General features: G+C 39.9%; 1 protein-coding gene across 1 annotated transcript in view; it reads right to left on the bottom strand.

Annotated features, from left to right (window-relative positions):
* Nucleotides 1-211: 211 nt before the first annotated feature.
* Nucleotides 212-18981, bottom strand: part of TRHR (thyrotropin releasing hormone receptor) — a 35750-nt gene continuing 16980 nt past the window's right edge. The window contains exon 2 of the mRNA XM_047728756.1: nucleotides 212-619. Coding sequence (XP_047584712.1) covers nucleotides 212-619 — 408 coding nt within the window. The remainder of the gene's footprint in view (nucleotides 620-18981) is intronic.

Below are 18981 nucleotides of genomic sequence, written 5' to 3' on the forward strand. Positions count from 1 at the left end.
CACTTGGGGGGGGGGGCACATTTTTGTGATGCTAGAAGGAAAATATGAAGCGTACTTATGGGTTAAAGTATCTTAGGCCAGGATTTATTAGAGCAGTGGCAAAGATTTTATCTGTGCTGTCTTCAGGTACAAGCACTGGCTGTTTCCTCTTGAGCTGAGGACGGCACAGATTCTCATTTACTCTGTGGTCCATTTTCTTCTCGTTCATGAATCAGCTTTGGCTAAAGGTTATTTCCGAAGCCAAGCAGGTATCATCAAAAGATACTTTGGTGGCTGATAAATAAGTGTCCGTGACAGTGATATCATCCAGCTCTGTGCTGAAATGATCTGACTCCTTGATGACACTGTAATTCAGGGCCACGCTGTAGTTAGCGGGTTTCTCCACCGGCTTCTGCTTGCAGTTGCAGAGGTTTCTGAAGGCGGCACGGAATTTCTGGGACATGAGATTGTAAATCACTGGGTTGATGGCACTGTTGAGATAAATGCAAATTCTGCAAAAGAGCAAGAACCAATTTTCTTGGAAAGGGCTAGAGAGAAATGAGTTGACAACCACAAGAGTCCTGTAGGGCATCCATAAAAGGGCAAACAGAATTACAACCACCACCAGCATCTTGGTGACCTATGGAGAAATCAAGAGAAATGCAGTGCAAATACAAATGAAAAGAAAACAAACAAACCAATGAAAGTAAAACAGCACCCCCCCGCCAACGCCGAACCCCTAACCATTAGCTCCCAAGATGTAGTCTGAGATAAGGACTTCAATGCAGGCAGTTAATTTGTGAGATCATCCCAGGAAGCAGTATTAGGGTAAGAGAGAGAGTGTGATAGAAGAAAAGCTAAAATAGGGAGTATTATTGCAGTGGATCCCCCTGTAGGCAACTGTGGATCAAGTCATGCATTTCAGGATTATCCGTCCAGGGAAAGAGAGGCGGGGCATTGATCCCCTGGTGGCCAATCTCGCCTTTGTTGAGGAGTGTCCTTAGTGTCCTTAATGGTCCACACTTCCACGATTCTCGTGCATGGAATTACATGGGGGGCTTTAGAGAGAAACTTGAGGCAGAGAAGATAGACAGTCCGGGCACAATGGATACCAGAAGCAAGATATTTTCTGCAAACAGGAATGAACCATCCACTGTAGCAATGGCTGAAATCAGAGGCCAGCTAAGAGATTGTGACATGGGCTACCAAAGATGTCTGTGACAAGTGTTAGGACACCTAGGGTTTGATCTCGTCTCTACTTACCTTATATGTGGCCCTGAGAAATGACCTTAAGCTTATAGTTTAATCTGTAAAAATGGAGCCAATATTGCTCCCCTCAATCAAATGAGGTAATGTAATATTTTGAAAAGGATAAAATGTCTTTTAAAAAAGCCGATGGTTATTGGATGTCTACTATGCTCCAGACACTACTACACTAGCTGCTTTACATACATTATCATATTTAAAAGGCCAAAAATCCTCCAAAATAGTATTGCATCTTCCATTTTTCAAATTAGAAAATGAAGCGTAGGTGCTGGTAAGTACTTTGGCGGAAGTGGTAGAGTCTTAGAGCCGGGACTGGAAGCCAAGTCAGCCTGGATCCCAAGTTTTGTCCTTCCCATTGTCCAGCTTTCCTTCAGGGTAAAGGGAGATGCAGGACAGAGAAAACAAACTTGGAAATTTTACGTAGAGCTGACCCTGCTCCTAAGAACAAGCAATGCATGGGAACCAGACAATAGGTAGGATGAAATTAATATCCAAAATTGCCCAGGGACAAGATTATCAAAGAACACAATTTTGCAGATTCTGGAGATTGTCCTGGACTCAGAGTTACATTATTTGGTTTTGTCTATGTTAAGTGGTTTTAAGACCTTAATACTTCTATTTCTATATCTGAAAATATGCCTGATCATATTTTCATTCATTTACTTCATATTCATATTTCATTCATTTACTTCACAGAGATATTGAGAAAATAAAATTTAAAAATAATGAACATGATAAGGGCTTTGAAACTCTAAAGCACTATGGAAATATTATCCTTTGATTAGTGACTATATAAAGAGACCATAATATTTTAATTTTATGAAGGACATGTTAAAATTGTAGCCATGGTTATCTTTGGGTAGAGAAGATAATAATTGATTGCTTTTCTTCAAAAACAACACTTTACATATCTTGAAATAAGTTTTCAGGGGCAGCTGGCTGGCTCAGTCAATGGAGCATGTGACTTGATCTTGGGGTCATAAGTTCAAGCTCCATGTTGAGTGTAGAGATTACTTAAAAATAAAAGTAAAAAAAATCTTTAAAAATAAATTAAAAAATAAAATAAATTTTCAGTTACCTTTAGTCTCTCACAGATTTTGAGAAATTTCAGCTTCCTTGGCCCAAACTTTCTAGATGTTCTGAACTTGAAAACTACCCAAAATGGAAGGAACAGATTCTTCGCCCTCATCCCTTTTGACCTTCTGGCTGTTTTACCAAAGCTAGTGCTAACAGCCTCTATCTAGTTCTGGCCTTCAGGGGGATCCTGTTTTGAGAGAGGGCTATTTAAGGGTCTTCAGTGTAGAAATAAAGATTCTACATCGAGATACGTACTCTGTCATCAGAATCTAGTATAAATTCATCACCCAACCTTGTTCCTAATCCTGGTGATAGACTCCATCTTGGTTTCCTGTGTTGTAAAACTTCCCTTTTCTTCCTGGCATTTTTTGTTGTCTGATCCTGGGGCTCTGTCTTACTCTTAGCCATATCTCTTCTACCTCAGCTAGGAATGCCCCTTGTAGCCTACATTGTGGGAGTAATGCTACTCTCTTACTGTTATTCTTCTCGGATCTATAGTTAACTACCTCTTTCCTTGGCTCTCCAAATGTTAGCTGCAAGACTTTGCATCCAAGGGCACAAATAGCCTTTGTCTTTTTTTTTTTTTTAACCATTACTATCTCTTTTTGAACAACTCTTACTACTTTCTTGCAGTGCCACCTATGATCTATCCGCCAACTCTCAAGTTACTCTTTCCCTCCCTTCTACGGTCATTTGATCACTTTCCTGAAGGTCTCCCTGCCCTCCAAGAATGTGCCCAAGTCCCCTGTTCTGCCTCACTCACTGTTCCATGAGCTTCTCTTTGGATTCAGTGCATGGAGGGTAGTTATACTTCATATTTTGCTCACTGGGGTTAAGATGTTGTTCTGTGGGAGAAGGTGTAATTTTCACATAGGTTCATGAAATACCAGGTAAAGTATTATTCCAGAGATTCTGACTTCTTAGAGATAAGAAGGATTTACTCAGTCCAGAGGTTGACTGAAGCCTAATTTTTTTCTGAGCAGACTTTTAAGATTATGAGTAAATATTTTAATCAGTCCTAGGAAATCAAAGACTTAATTTAGTGATAAATATTCTGAGCTTTGGAAGGAGCTACAGTAGTATCATCTTCATCGTCATCATCACTTACATCCCTGTCTTTGTCTCCTGTCTAGTACTCCAGGTTCTCTGACCTCCAGTCACTGCTTCAGACCTGCCAACAACCTCCCACTCCTCACCAAGGACTAAACATCCTATAGTTGAATCTCTGCTTGCTACACGATGACATTGCTACCATCACATCCAAGTTCTTTATGATGACTCGTAAAGATATATAAATATTATCTTATTTAACGCTTATAATAACTCCATGTGTAAGCTAATATTAGCTCCATTTTGCATATGGGGAGATTGGGATTTAGAGAATATATGTGATTTGTCTAAAGATATGTGAGTAGTAAGTGACAAAGTTGTGATTCAACCTGTCTACTTAAGTCAAAGCCCATGTTCTTTCCTTTACACTTTGCTCTTTCTCCCTGTGAAAGTCTTGCCTTTCCAATATTGAGATTTCTACTGTGTTATCCCATTGTGGTCACTTAAACATTTAATTTCTTCTAAGCATAAACCCAACATATATATTGCTGCTAAATTTCCAAACTTAAAGTTTGAATTTCATCTGTCTTTGTGCTTTTCTCTACAATTGTCAAGTGGAGCACTGAATCCACATTTAATATCAACTGACCTCTTTTCACTTAATGTCAGTGAGGAAGCACTGTCTTTAAGAAAAGCCACGTTTCAAGGTTAATATCTCTGCCATGAGCTTCCACAGTCCCCCAGGCAAGCTTTGCCATCACTACTAAAACTTTTTATTGCGATGATCTATATTTGTCCATCTCTCTAATACATGGTAAGCTTCTTCAGGGGATGGGTAAGTTTATTAATTTCTTTGTCCTCCAGGGATGTAGTACAGTGTGTAATATAAGATAGCCCCCAGTAAATGTTGAATAAATTCAGGCATAGAAATAATTACTTCAAAATATGTAGCCATGATCCTTTTCTAGTTTTTAATACTACAAAATTTTGTTAGAAGATTTTTGCAAACATTTTACTCTTTAATATTAAAAAATCTCTTTTAAGTGGAGATTGGTTAATTAACAAAATGAGTCTCCAATACATTTCAGCTTTTTGTTGAAATAAATATATTTTTAAAAATTTAACAAAGTGTGGAGTAAAACAAATATAATGATGTTTCTAAAATTAATCAAGTGGAAAATACATCTCCAGTGGGATAATAGAGAATATATTTAATCCCACTTATAATTATTTTTAGTTAACTCCCAATATCTTAGATTGAGTTTAATCACTTTCTAAAATATTCACGAGTTTTTAGTGTATCCATAGCTTGGATTCTAACAGCTGTTATTCGGTATAGAAGCAAACATATAGAAAAAAAATGTTCTGGAGATCATCTTTCATACACCATTGCTAAAGTTATATTTCTGTTGCTATTCCTTATCCCAAGTAAAGTGACAAAGAGGCAAATCTGAAAATATCTCTGGGCCATTGTTCTTAAGCCTTGACAATTTTGCCAAGGCAATTCATGAGATATGAGATGAGATGAAGATTGCTTCTTTACAAGCCTCTGTACCAGGACGTAAAGTTCCTTGAGAAAGAGTATGACACAATCTTCAGGGGAAAGTGATTTTACAATATGTTTTGATTGGGAAGGAATTTATTCATTCACTTAGGACATTCATTTGCATCACTCCTATGTACCAGTCAACGTCCTGGCCCTTGAGAATTCAACAATGATCCAGAGAGACATTGCCAGTGGCATCATGTACCTTATAATCTGATGGGCAGTCATAATACATTGTGATGACTCAGAAGACAGAGAAAAGTTTTGGTTCTATGAGAGCATCTGATCTGGAGTTGAGGTCAAAGGGCGTTTTGTGAGGGCTTTCTGGTCTCAGTGACATCTAAGCCAAAATCTGGAGGTAAAGACAGACAGGAAGAATGTTCCTGCAGATGTGTGTGGCATTCTGGAGGCGTGAGATAGCGAGACCTATCATGGGGACCAGCGGTAATTTAGTACACAAGTTCTGGGATGCCTGGGTGGTGCTGTCTGTTGAGCGTCTGACTCTTGGTTTCAGCTTGGGTCTGATCTCAGGGTCATGGGATGGAGCCCCATGTTGGGCTCCAGGCTCAGCACTGAGTCTGCTTCAGATTCTCTCTCCCTCTGCTCCTCTTGCTCATGCTCTCTGTCTCTCTCTCTCTCTCCCAACTAAATAAATAAATCTTTAAAAAAAAAATTTAGTATGCAAGTTCCACTTGCAGATCATATGACTAAGTGGAGCTCTATCTCTTTCTCTAGGAAGCTTGTGGAAACCATCAAAAGTCATCATTGTTATCTGATGAGGTGATGTCACAGTCTGTGGGATGCTTGGCCTCCCGTTGCTAAGACAGAAGGAGAGATGCAGCTGTCAAAGGAGATACAGCGTCGTGTTCTGAAAACATCAGCTCCACGAGACCGTTTTCATAATGAGGAGGTAAGCAGCCACTTTTGCACAGTATAGTGACGGTAAGAAAGGAGACTGATTAAATTGATAAAATTTAATCAGTTATTTAAAACATGGTGTTGAGAGAGAGAGATTCCATACAGAGATGGTTGAGAAGAGCAAGGTGGGAACTAAGGAGGAGATAAGCCAGGGCCTCTGTCCTTGGCCACCATGGGGAAGGGTTATCTCTCTCATGAGGATCCACTAGAAAATGTTAAATGAAGCCATACTATATATATTCTACTTTTCATTATATTTAATTATGCAGAATAGTAGCATATAGTTCTCATAAAAGAGTTTGGATTTAGTCCTTCTCAATACATCCTTTTGTAATCATTATAAAGCCTCTAGATGAAGACCCTACTAAGGATTTATTCCCCTCCCCCTTCTTTTTTTTAACGTGAACTGGACAGATTTCTATCTTCTGATTGTTGAAGTTTATGGTTCCTCCAGGAGGCACTAGTTCAACTTGGCATATACGTGCTGCATGTGAAAAACCAGGATAATTAAGTTCTCTAGTTCAGCCTGCTAAGTATCCTTGTATTACTAACTACTATCCCTAGTACTACAATTTTAATACAAGTTTTAGAACTATTAGCTAATGTTTGTATATTGCTTTTTAAAAAAAGTGTTAGATTTATGGGAAAGTTGCAAAGATAATAGAGTTTCCATTCACTTTACATCAAAGTCCCCCTATTATTAACACCTTACATTAGTGTGGTGAATTTGTCATAATTAACAAACCAACATGGATAGTTTTTCTATGAAGTTAGTTAATGTCATACTTTATTCAAATTTCCTTAGTTTTTTCCTGGTGCACGTTTTCTGTTCCAGGATCTTACCCAGGATACTGTGTGACACTTAGTCATCACGTCTCCTCCAGTGACAGGATGTGACAGTTTCTCTAACATTCCATAATTTTGATGGCCTTGATAGTTTTGAGGAGTACCAGTTTGGTGTTTAATAGAATATCCCTCAATTTGAACTTGGCTGATGTTTTTCTCATGCTTAGAATGAAGTTATGGATTTGGGGGAGAAAGGCCACAGAGGTGAACGGCCATTCTCAACACAATATGTCAAGAGTGCATGTTGTCAACTTGACTTATGACTACTATTAACCTCATATAGTTCTTTATTGAAATATAATATATATATAATTAAATTTGCCCACTTAATGTGTATAATTCAAGAGTTCTTAGTGTATTCCCAGAGTTGTGCAACCATTACCACACTCTACTTTTAGAACATCTTCAGTCATCCTAAAAAGAAGCCCCATACACTTTAGAAGTCACGGCCACCTTCCACAGCGCTAGATTGCCCTAGGCAACTGTTAATATATTCATGGCCCCATAGATTTGCCTATTCTGAACATCTCACATGAATGGAATTAGTCTTTTGTGGTGTGACTGGCTTCTTTTACTTAGCATAATGTTTTAAGGCTCATCCATGTTGAAGTCTGTATTAGTACTTCCTTTCTTTTATTGCTGAATAATATTCTACTATTTGCTGGAAAAGGGACTGGTAAAATAGAAGAATTGCCAGATGGAGATGCAGAGTCAATTTGTTTTTCAAAAATGGAAGAGGGGCACCTGGGTGACTCAGTTGGTTAAGCAACTGCTTTCGGCTCAGGTCATGATCCTGGAGTCCCGGGATTGAGTCCCACATCAGGGTCCCTGCTCAGCAGGGAGTCTGCCTCTCCCACTGACCTCTCTCCTCTCAGGCTCTCTCTCTCATTCTCTCTCTCAAATAAATAAATAAAATCTTTGAAAAAAATGGAAAATATCATATCTTTGTTAGCCAGGGAGCAATCCCACAGAGGGGAAAATTTGTGATCCAGGAGAGAAAGAAAGATAATTGGAAGAACTATGTTCTTTTTTTTTTTTTTAAAGATTTTATTTATTTATTTGACAGAGAGAAATCACAAGTAAGCAGAGAGGCAGGCAGAAAGAGAGGACAAGCATGCTCCCCGCCGAGCAGAAAGCCCGATGCGGGGCTCGAACCCAGGACCTGGGATCATGACCTGAGCCGAAGGCAGTGGCTTAACCCACTGAGCCACCCAGGCACCCCGAGAACTATGTTCTTGAATAGGGAATAGTATGGGGTGCACACATGGTAAGGTGGTGGTAAGGTTGGCTTCTTCTGGGTCGTATACACAAAAACCACTTTTTCAATATCATCCCCTTTTTCTTAGCCACACTTGATCTGAGATATCAAGATAATGCAGGAGAAAATTCCACCATTCTTGTCAATACCCTGGATCCTGAATGGAGTCCTAATATCAGCTAATTGTTTTTATATCCTTGGTATTAACAAAGTACTTTCATTGTCATCAAGCCACTTTGTGTTCATATCCCTATGAAATCTGTAGGACAGGTGTTATTGTTCCCATTTCATTGATGAGGGATGTACACTGAGATAAGAGAAGCAGAGAAACAAGGTCATACAACTTATATATATGTATAAGCAGCAAAGGTAGTTATTGGATTAAGTTCTTTTGATACTACATCTAGTTTTCTTTCTAGATAATTACAGAAATCAACATATATACTGAGTTGAAGACTTCTAGTTGTTATAAAGAATGTTTATGGAATACTTGGAAAGGCTAATATTGTTGTAGGAATCATCAGTAGCCCTGGGATTACTTGTGGGTTTTTTTGCCCCAAATCAGAGTGCTCCATTTAGAAAGGAGAAGGGAGAAGAAAGAAAGAAAGAGAGAAAGAAAGGACTAGGGACAAGAAAGTTGTCATAACAAGGCAGATAGGGATGCTGCATACCTATCTATTTCCTAGGGGAAAAAAATAAACAATAAAATTTAAAATGCAAAAGTAATAAAATGGAATAAAAGATAAAATGGAAATTTTATCTTGGGGGGGTCACAGTTGAATTAGTAGCATGTCATTTGTGAGGATCTGGTTACATGGGATTTGGGGACATTTTGATTAATCATCAGAGATTAGTTTATTAGTCTGTCCAGGAAGTCATACAGGGAGTTGATTGATTCCTCAGTTCTCTGGAAGATTTTTAGAATTCTTTCTTCCTCTTGATTCAGAAAAAAATTCTGACTTTTGATTTCATGTATAATTCAGAAGAGATTCTGAGCATGGTCATGGGTCGTGCTATTGTCTAGACATTCTTCCTTGGGGGAGAAAGCCCTTGGCATACCCCTGTCTATCAGTGAGTGGCAAAGTCTAGTGAGTATGGAAGAAAGAGTTGGAACTGGCATGTAGCACTGTTTCACAATCCCTCTCTGAATCTAAGAGATTGGGCAGATCACATGACTTATGCTTGAAACTCATTTTCCAGAGTCAGTAAATGTACAATTTATATTTTCCCCAAAGTCTCTCTAGTTCCGGTGTTCTAATAAAATCTAACTTATAGGTTACTCATGGTAACACAATATTCAGACATGCCTGTGATCATTTTCACATAATTGGGTTCATTTTCACATAACTGTGGGTTATTTGGGGGTTGTAAGGCAAGTCATAGGGGAAATAGTACCTGGAGCCCACATATCCCTCAACGTGCTGATAAGCTATAGGAATAGATCCAATTCCTAATAACGGTGATTGTCAGTAATCATCTTAATTGCTGTGTTCACAGGGATGATACAGTTTCCTGAGGTGCTGAAGAAATTACTAGAATTCATTTTAACTTCCTGTAGCTAGTTAGGACATGGTGCATCTCTAAACCCAGAAGGCTGGCTTCCTAACCTTTTATTATTTTCTCTTTTAAAGTTTATTATAACTGAAATATTGTTGAAGAAATTGAGTCATTGGAATGTATTAGAGCATCACCTTGAGAAGAAAGCAAACAATTGAATCCTCTTTTAAGAGTCCTGTCAATTTAAAGACTGAATCTGTTGATTCAGAAGTTTTAAAGGAATACTGAAATAAAAATTATTTAATACCAGGGTCCATTAAAACATTTGGCTGGAATTCAGTGGCACAATATAAAGATTTCAGGGCAATCTTTTTTTTTTTTTTAAAGATTTTATTTATTTATTTGACAGAGAGAAATCACAAGTAAGCAGAGAGGCAGGCAGAGAGAGAGGAGGAAGCAGGCTCCCAGCTGAGCAGAAAGCCTGATGCGGGGCTCGAACCCAGGACCTGGGATCATGACCTGAGCTGAAGGCAGCGGCTTAAACCACTGAGCCACCCAGGCGCCCCTTCAGGGCAATCTTAAATACTGTGGAAAAGCTTTCTTTAAATTAAAAGGGCAAAGCCATGTAACAGGAGATGACAGCCATATCAATAATTTGTGTTGGAAGATTATTACCATTTTTATAACGAATCATCTTCAAAAGCGTCAAAGCAGTAGCCTTAATTTGTGGATCATAGTCTCTTTATTTGTTTTGGATCCCACATTCTATAACACCAAAGTTCTGTTTTTGGCTTCATGACCAGAGTAAATCAACAAACTTTTATTGGATCTCTAGTACATAGAAGTTGGGAGAAGTCCTTTGTAAATATACCTGCCACACAAAAGCACTCAATGCACGGTTGAATTATTAGTGAGTAAAAATTTGTTTTTCACAAATGTTAAAATATAACTGTGGAAGTATGTGTAAATTTAGGACTCTTTAAATTAGCAAAGTGTTCTAGTTCTTGTACTTCTGACTGAAAATTTTGGGAAAAAAATTTCAAAAGTGTACTTCCTTCTGGAAACATTCTCTTGGTTAATGAATAGAAAACACTTAGCTTTAATTGTCTAATGCCATTAGTTGAAGAGTAACAATACGTTCTGTGTTGGACTCCTTTCCATATTCTCTTGCACTACTGAAATTTAACAGAGTGTTCTGTTCCTGGGGATAGTTTGCTCTCAGATGGCCTGCAACAAAGTGATCAATGACCCTTTGCATTTTGTTACATTAATTAAGCCGGTTGAAGAATACACTTGAAGAGACCGTTATATAAATCTGATTGTAGGTAAGCTTCTACACTGATTGGAGCTCCGGGATTTTCCTCTTCCAGAGGTGTTCTGCTTTGTTTTGACTTAGAGTCTGGCAATGCAGTTTTTAAAACACAGTTATAATCAATGTGGGGTGCTTTTTACTATGGAGTGAGATCATTGGTGGGTTTTAAAAATTGAATGATGGGGCCACCAAAGGGCTTAGAATCAACTCAAAGTCAGTTTAAGAATACTAGAAGTGAATAAGTTCTGAGTGGTGATTCATGGTGGGGAGATCATGGACTGTCAAATCCTGCCTTGTGGATTACTTATACATTCCTTGGCAAGAAGCCACCTAGGAATGCTAATGTATGGGTTCTTGGCTCCACCTGTCAAGTACTATATCTAAATATCAAGTACCATAACTAAATCTAAAAATTAAGAACTTAGAGCCGTTCTGGCTAGAATTACAGAGTATTTTCTGGACTCTATTCTGATTAAAAATGTCCATGAAAATAGTAGCTGAGATTCACAATAGAGAAGTTTTGGTGGTGTTGGCGATGCTTGGGGAAGAAGTAGGGATTAAGGAAATAGTGATAAAGATCTTTAAGTATAAATTTGTAAGTGGGGTGCATCCAGTGAAATTGGAAAAAAAAGTCTCCACAATTGTAGGGGTGCTGAGAAAGCAGACTTGTCAGGCAGAGCTATTTCCTGAGTGAGACATTTGATGGGACTGGAAATTGGGCTCCTCATCCCAGGGGAGCCACAGGCACCAGGGCAGTCACAAGATGGCACTGCTCTTGGTAGGTCGCATGAGCACAGCTGAGACATGGAGCTGTAGAAGGATGTATTTCCATATAGAACACCATGTGACCTGTCCTCCATGACACCCCCAGATACTTAACCAGCATCACCAAACACCAAGTGTGAGGACACTCATAGGAAACAGAGTTCTGCACCCACGTCTGATGTGGGACGAACGTTCAAAGCCATACTTTCTTTCAAGAGCAAAGATAGAGAGAGGTACAAACACATGAAGAGTGGAAAAAGGGATGCGACACTGAGCTATTCCCGTTTAGGAATGAGCATATGACAGGGAGTCAGAGTGTTCAGAGAGATGCAATGCCTCTTGTATGCCCACTGCATGCTTAGCATTTTCTTCACATCAGCCCTACTTTACCTGCATTTTACAGAGGATAAGACTGATGCTGAGAGGGGCGCCTGGGTGGCTCAGTGGGTTAAGCTTCTGCCTTAGGCTCAGGTCATGATCTCAGCATCTCAGTCCGCAGCAGGCTCTCTGCTCAGCAGGGAGCCTGCTTCCCCCCCCCCCCCCCCCCCCCCCGCCCTGCTTTCCGCTCTGCCTACTTGTGATCTCTCTTTGTCAAATAAATACATAAAGTCTTAAACAACAACAACAACAACAACTACAAAAAACTGGTGCTGAGAAAGTCCTATGCTGATGAATGGAAGCCACATTTTAAAGGTATGTATATTTGATGGCAAAATTTCCCTCTTCTCTTCACTATAATACCTTAACTGTGGGGCAAAAAAAATTTTTTTGAAGTTTACAAAAACCAAAAAACAAAGGTGGATTGAAAGTTTAGAAATGGTAAAGACTGTCAGAGTGGAACAGGGAAAATGAAAGATGAATTCCTAGTCCCACCCAAAGGTAATGCCTTAGCACCTACCAGAACTATCCTGTTCCCTCCACTAAGCTCTGAAGGAACATGGTTTTTCAAAATTTCCAGTTCTGTGGGCTCTCCAGTTAACAGTGGAAAACAGTCTAGGGCTAGGTAAAGTTGGCAGCTAGATTTGAGGATTTGCTACAAAATTTCCCCCAACACTAGCAACTATTTTGATGTGAAGGTTTAGGGATTGGTTACAGTCTGGTGGTTGTGGGGGATGAAAGCTTGTCTCTTCTCTTGTTGCTTTGATGTTTTCTTGTTCATAGGAGGCCGATGTTTGGAACCAAACTGGGAAGGAGACAACTCAGCTGTCAGAGTTGGGATTCAAATTACAGTTACATCTCCCTTGTAGAAAATAAAATGTCATTCCAATTTCTTTCATGAGCCACGGAACAATGCTATAGTGTATCTGCTGTGGGTTGTGTGCTACTTCACCTTTTCTAAATGTTCTATTCCAGGTAAATTACTGGTGAATGACTAAGCACGTGGAAAAGCCTGTCCTACCACCTTGCAGTGGGTTTTCTTTCCTGTGCTCTCAAGGATGTGTTTACTTCTGACCATTTTTCTCTTTGGACCCAGACCTTAGAAAAAATTGAATGAGGCGTCTTGACTGGCTGTGAGAGAGGCATTCAGTTGCTGGCTCTAACACTTCTATGAAGTTATCCATCCTTTCTAAGGGAGATATTTGCCTCTCTGGCCCTGTATCCCGGTGAGGGTAACATTGTAGACAATGATCCAGACACACAATCCCTCAGCTCACGCAGCAGGGGATGGGAAATCAATGAGAATGTTTTAAAATGTAAAATGTCAGTGACGGAGGGGAAGAGAGGTAATCTCCAAACAGAAGTAAAGCTCTCAGGGCTATCAAAGTTTTAGTGGGCATTTAGTGGTCTTGCTCCTAAAGATCTTGGATAAAATACCTCATCATGGGGCTAAGAGCACCTGGAAGGAAGCCAACTCCTTTTCTATCTGTGTCAACCCCAGGAGAGACCAACTACAACACGCTTGGGTCTATCTGGAGTTACAGAGTGAATTTTCTAGCTGTCCCAAAACTCACGGCAACAGCCAAATGGGGAAAATATGTTTCTTTCCATCAGCAAGTCGTAAACTCAGCACTTTTCACTGATTTTTAGCTCTCTGATGACTCACCATGGGACTCAGAATCAGAAGACTTGGTTTGCAATGTCAGCTTTGCCCGTCATTACTTCTCAAAGCTTTCTGAGCCTTGATGTCTCAGTTAACATGATATGTGAATATAATGTGTTTAAGGATTAATTCTAAGGAGGACGTAAAAACACACTGACAAATATACTATAGCTTCCTAATATGAGGTGCTCTTATATTTCTGATCCTATCTTGAAGTCGGCCCCCTTGCTGAGGGGTGCTGCCTCTATCACGCCTTGTTCACCTAACAGACTGAATGGAGCTACTTTGCATTTACCTGCTTTTAGGAGTTTGACTAAAAAACCTGCACAAGTCTACAAGGTATAAGATGCAAACCACAGCAAACTGGGCCTGTGCTATGAAGTCCAAGCTTTTACCATAGATTATTAAGTCATTAGAGTTTCTTTTCAAAGGTATTATCCAGGCCGTATTAGTAGTGGTTGAGGGAACAGGCTGGATTCTAATTCTAGGTCTGCTTCTCTATAGCCGTATACAATTGGGCAGGATATACCAAGCCTCGGTGTACTCACCTGTGAAATGGGAGTAAGTGTAAAGAATACATGATGTGCATCGGGCTCTCTGCTCAGCAGGGAGTCTGCTTCCCACCACCTCCCCCCACCCCCCGCCTGCCTCTCTGCCTACTTGTGATCTCTGTCTATCAAATAAATAAATAAAAAAAAAGAATACATGATGTGATGTATGTAAAGCATCTGCATAGAGTCTGGGCTTCCGTAAGCAACATATCATTTAAACCGTCTCTGGGAAAATGTGGAGAATTTAACTAAATAGCAGAGAAGGCTGACAACCACCACTACCATAACAGTAATAATTCCTTACCATACTCAATATATTTTAAACGTAACACCAGGGACTTTATGGAATTATTCAATCATTGCAGTATTTATGAAGTAGGTATTCTTTTCATTTTATAGATGAAGAGAAAGATCCAGAGAAGAGAATGTTTCTAGAGACAGTGGCAGGTAGTAACTTTTTCCCGGGTTGCTTTCTCTCTCATCTCCTTGCTTATTTCTGTGAACTAACAGATCCATTCTGAGAGGATGCTGTTGCCTCATTTGTTCGTTTGTTTCTTGTCTCTTTTTCATCTCTAGAATGATGGCTTCTACCTATCCCTGCACACGAAGGGCAACACAAAGGTCTGGCACTTAGTAGGTGCCAAAAATAGCCAGGAAATGAATGAATGAACAATTCACTAATGCTACTCAATTGTTTCTTCTGTGGAGTTCCAGATGTTGTCTTGGTACTTCCAGTCCTAATCACAAATGTCATCATTGTTTGGGGTCTGATTTCTTTTCTGATATGTAAGATCTTGATGGCAGGAATAGGGTGGACTGCATGTTTTTATCTCTAGCCCTTGAATCAAGGTTTGGTATTAAAAAAAAAAAATGCTTGGAATTAACAATTAAAATCAATGTGTAAAGATTCAGTCTCCAAAAAGGGGCATGATAGATCAGACTGGAATTATGGTGAAGAAGATTATCGGGAACAGCCTGTTATTCTGTAGAAATAAGCAATTGTTGGATATAATGTTATGAAGAACATAGGAAATGTGAACTAATGAGATGCTAAGTCAATAGGATTTATGTTTAAGTCACTTCCCCTTACTGATGTTGATTGATACTGATGTTGATTGATACTGATGTATTAAGACATACGAGAGCGGGTTTGGCCTTCAAAGATACAAACCCACTTTGACAGTCATTCTTACGCTGTCTTCTCTGTCTGCTGTCACATCTAATCATCTGTGGTTTCTCTGTCCCTCATGAAGCTGTAGAAAACTATTTCTCTGGAAGTCACTCTGCACCTTAAATTTGTACTTTTAGAGCCCAATGAAATCAAAGATTTCCCATATGATGGGCAAAGCATTTTCTTCAGGGGATATGAGTCAAGATGCTGGTTGGGGCTACACCAGCTGCTAATTTAGGCTGCTCATGATAAGCTTGAATTTTCTTGTTTTGGGTAATGTTTTGGTAATTTTTATTTTGATAATATTTGTTTAATATCTATAATTTATTTCTTGAGCACCTCTCATATACCTGCACTAAATATATAATATTTTCACAAATAAACTTTTAAATAGGAATAGTTCAAGGGTCAGCAAACCTTTATTATAAGGAGCCAGACAGTAAGTATTTTAGACTTTATGGGCTCTTAGAGTCTCTGTCATAACTATTCACCTCTGCTGCTGTGAGAGCAGACACGAACAACACATGGGCAAACAGGCATGGGTATGAACTTTACTTCGAAAAACAAGCCACAGAGCTGGATTTGGCCCATGACTGTAGTTTGCCAACCAATGAACTCGCCCAGTACTTCCAGTAAAGCAGATAAATGGCATATAATTTATTTCGAACTAGTCTTGTGATTTACGGCTTTTTCAAATTATTCATCTAATTATCAACAGATCTTATGAGAAATATAAACCAATAAGGCTGGCTGTCAGCATGGGGAGCAGAGTTTTGATTGAAAATATGATCCTCTCAGGAAAGAATCATGATGAGCATTACTGCTCTAAACAAATGCCACCTAAAACAATATCCTGCTGATACGGTACTTTTAATAATCCTGGGACCTACTTTCCCAGAAGGTGTGCGCTCCTACGGATGTTGGATTCAGGCAGGGGTGCAGAAACCAGTACTGGATCCCACTGGAGCGGACACATTTCTGAACTGATGGTGGCGGGCCCTGCTGGGGCCAGTCCCTTGGTTCTGCTATCAGACTCTCCTAATCTGTGCCGGAATCCAGCTGTTGGACTTGGGGCCCATTTCTATTTCTGAGTCTCCATTTTCTCTTCAGTAAAGGTGGTGAAAGACATTATACCTCCCTCCCAGAGTGGTTGTGTGGATAAATGCGATGATGTCGATCAAGGGCTTATGTAGTGTTTGGAACACAGTAAATGCAAGAAAAGCAAAACTAATTTTAAAACCTACAATAAAAATCACTCATTACTTACTGTGCATCAGACCCTGTTCTGAGTGTTTCATTTGTACATCAGCTCTTCAAATATCTACAATAACATCTGAAGAAAGTGCTACCAGCAAGGGAACCCATCTACACTTACAAGTGGCAAAGCTGGGATTTCATCCAGCTTGCCCCTGTCTGTGCTTGAACCACTCTGGCTGCCACTGAGAAGATAGAAGCCACTAGTCCTATCTGTCCCTAAAAAGGCAACTATTTCTTATTGCCCAGGTGGAACTAGGTAGATGTCACATTTTCTCTTACAAAAATGAAGAGAACCAGCACTGTGCGTAGGTGAAGGAACATTGACCAAGAACCTCTCTCAACCTCTGACCTACTTAGAGGTCTCCATCCCCACCAATGGAAATGTTTCAGTTCTGAATTAGAATGGAGAATGCCGGGACACCTGGTTGGCTCAGTGGGTTAAGCCTCTGCCTTCGGCTCAGGTCATGATCTCAGGGTGGGATTGAGCCCCACGTCAGGCTCTCTGCTCAGTGGGGAGCCTGCTTCCCTTCCTCTCTCTCTGCCTGCCTCTCTGCCTATTTGTGATTTCTGTCTGTCAAATAAATAAATAAAATCTTTAAAATAAAATTTTAAAAAAGAATGGAGAATGCCTTTTCTTCTAGAATGAGTGTTATAAAAGCTTATGAAAGGGATGCCTGGGTGGCTCAGTTGGTTGGGCATCTCAGGTCATGAATCTGGGTTCGTAGGATTGAGCCCCGCATCAGGCTCTCTACTGAGAGAGAGGGAGAAGCAGAAAACCTGCTCTGCCTGCCGCAACCCCTACATGTGCTCTCTTTCTCTCTCTGGCAAATAAATAAATACAAATCTTTTAAAAAATAAGAAAATTTGAAAAAAAAAAAAAGTTTATGAAAGATCTGAAAAGTATCACTGCTACACTTATTATGCATAAAAGGTAAATGACTTATGTAGACCGGCCTGGTGTTTTAACATTTCATTAATGGAAAAATCCTGTTGTTTCAGGCATTGGTTTATAAATGACATTTGCTGGGCACCTGGTGGCTCAGTCATTAAGCAACTGCCTCTGGCTCAGGTAATGATCCCAAGGTCCTGGGATCAAGCCCCACATCAGGCTCCCTGCTCGGTGGGAAGCCTGCCTCTCCCTCTCCCATCCCAGCTGCTTGTGTTCCCTCTCTCTCTGTCAAATAAATAAATAAAATCTTTTAAAAAATAATAAATAAATAAATGCATTTACTCATGTCTATATCTAGAATCAAAATAACAGTGCCGTCTGAAAATGAGCTATTTATTTTATGCCTCTGAAGATCGTCTCCCTCCTACTTCAGCAGCCTCCTCATCTGCTTCATTTTCCTTCAACATCTGATATACTATGTGTATATGTTTATATACTGTGCATAAGTTTGTATACTGTTTCCCCTTCCTCCTTAGAATATAAGTGTCATGGGACAAGGGTTTTTGTCTCATTTGTTCGCTACTGTGTTCCTAATGTCTCACGCAGTGCCGGGAGCACTCAAGGAGGTGTTCAGCACCGTTTGTAGATCACATAAATCAATGCAATTGTCATCTATACAAGAAGTGCCCTTTTTCTTAGGCAGAAATGGTCTAAGACACATACCTCATCTCTGAGATACTAATACTGTGGGCAAGTGAGTAAGGAAGTAGAGTATAAGGTTATAATCAGAGGCTTTGGGTTCTACGCTAGGATTCAATCCCTGGTTCTGCCATCTCTTATTGGATGACCTTGAGGTTCATGTTGCTGAATCTCAGACTCCTCGACTTGAAAACTGAGGTGATAAGTTATACCCACATCCTAGGTAGAAACATGATGCTGTACAAACATCCCCGAGCACCACACCTAGCACAAACTCCAAGCCCAGGAGTCCTGGTCACCTGAAAGGCGAGTAAATGACTGACAGCCATGTAGGTGGGCCACACTCCTTTCCGGGTTACGTCGGGTGGGAGGGAGAGGACACATATAACCTGGGGCATGACATTCACTGCAGAATGTAAGATAGAATATTAAGGCAGCGACTCAAACTGGGATGCAGAGGTTTTGAAGATCCCTTGGGGGAAATTTTCAAAGCTCTCCATGTTCCTGGGGAGTTGGTAACATTGCCTCTCTTTATAATTTGTGCGGCGATGTGCTTCTGGACTGAAGGGAACATGTCCTATTCCTCGGGGTTTTGGAGTAAAATAAAAGTTGATAACAAATTTAAAGTACATAACTAAGGTGTAATATGTTCAAATCTTTCTGATGACTGCAAACGCGGCATATGCATGAAACAGTGGCTGGTTAGCACACAAGGGAGGGAATCACTGTTCACCATCGAGGCTTTCCTGCACAGAATTTCCCTAGCATGACTGTGTAACAGCTCACCCAGATGTTTTCCTTCTGAATGAGGATGTTTCTATGGCTCTTTAGGGAAAAATGCTTTCATGAATTTTATCAT

This window comes from Lutra lutra, chromosome 4 (genome assembly GCF_902655055.1).
Source record: "Lutra lutra chromosome 4, mLutLut1.2, whole genome shotgun sequence".
Lineage (NCBI taxonomy): Eukaryota > Metazoa > Chordata > Mammalia > Carnivora > Mustelidae > Lutra > Lutra lutra.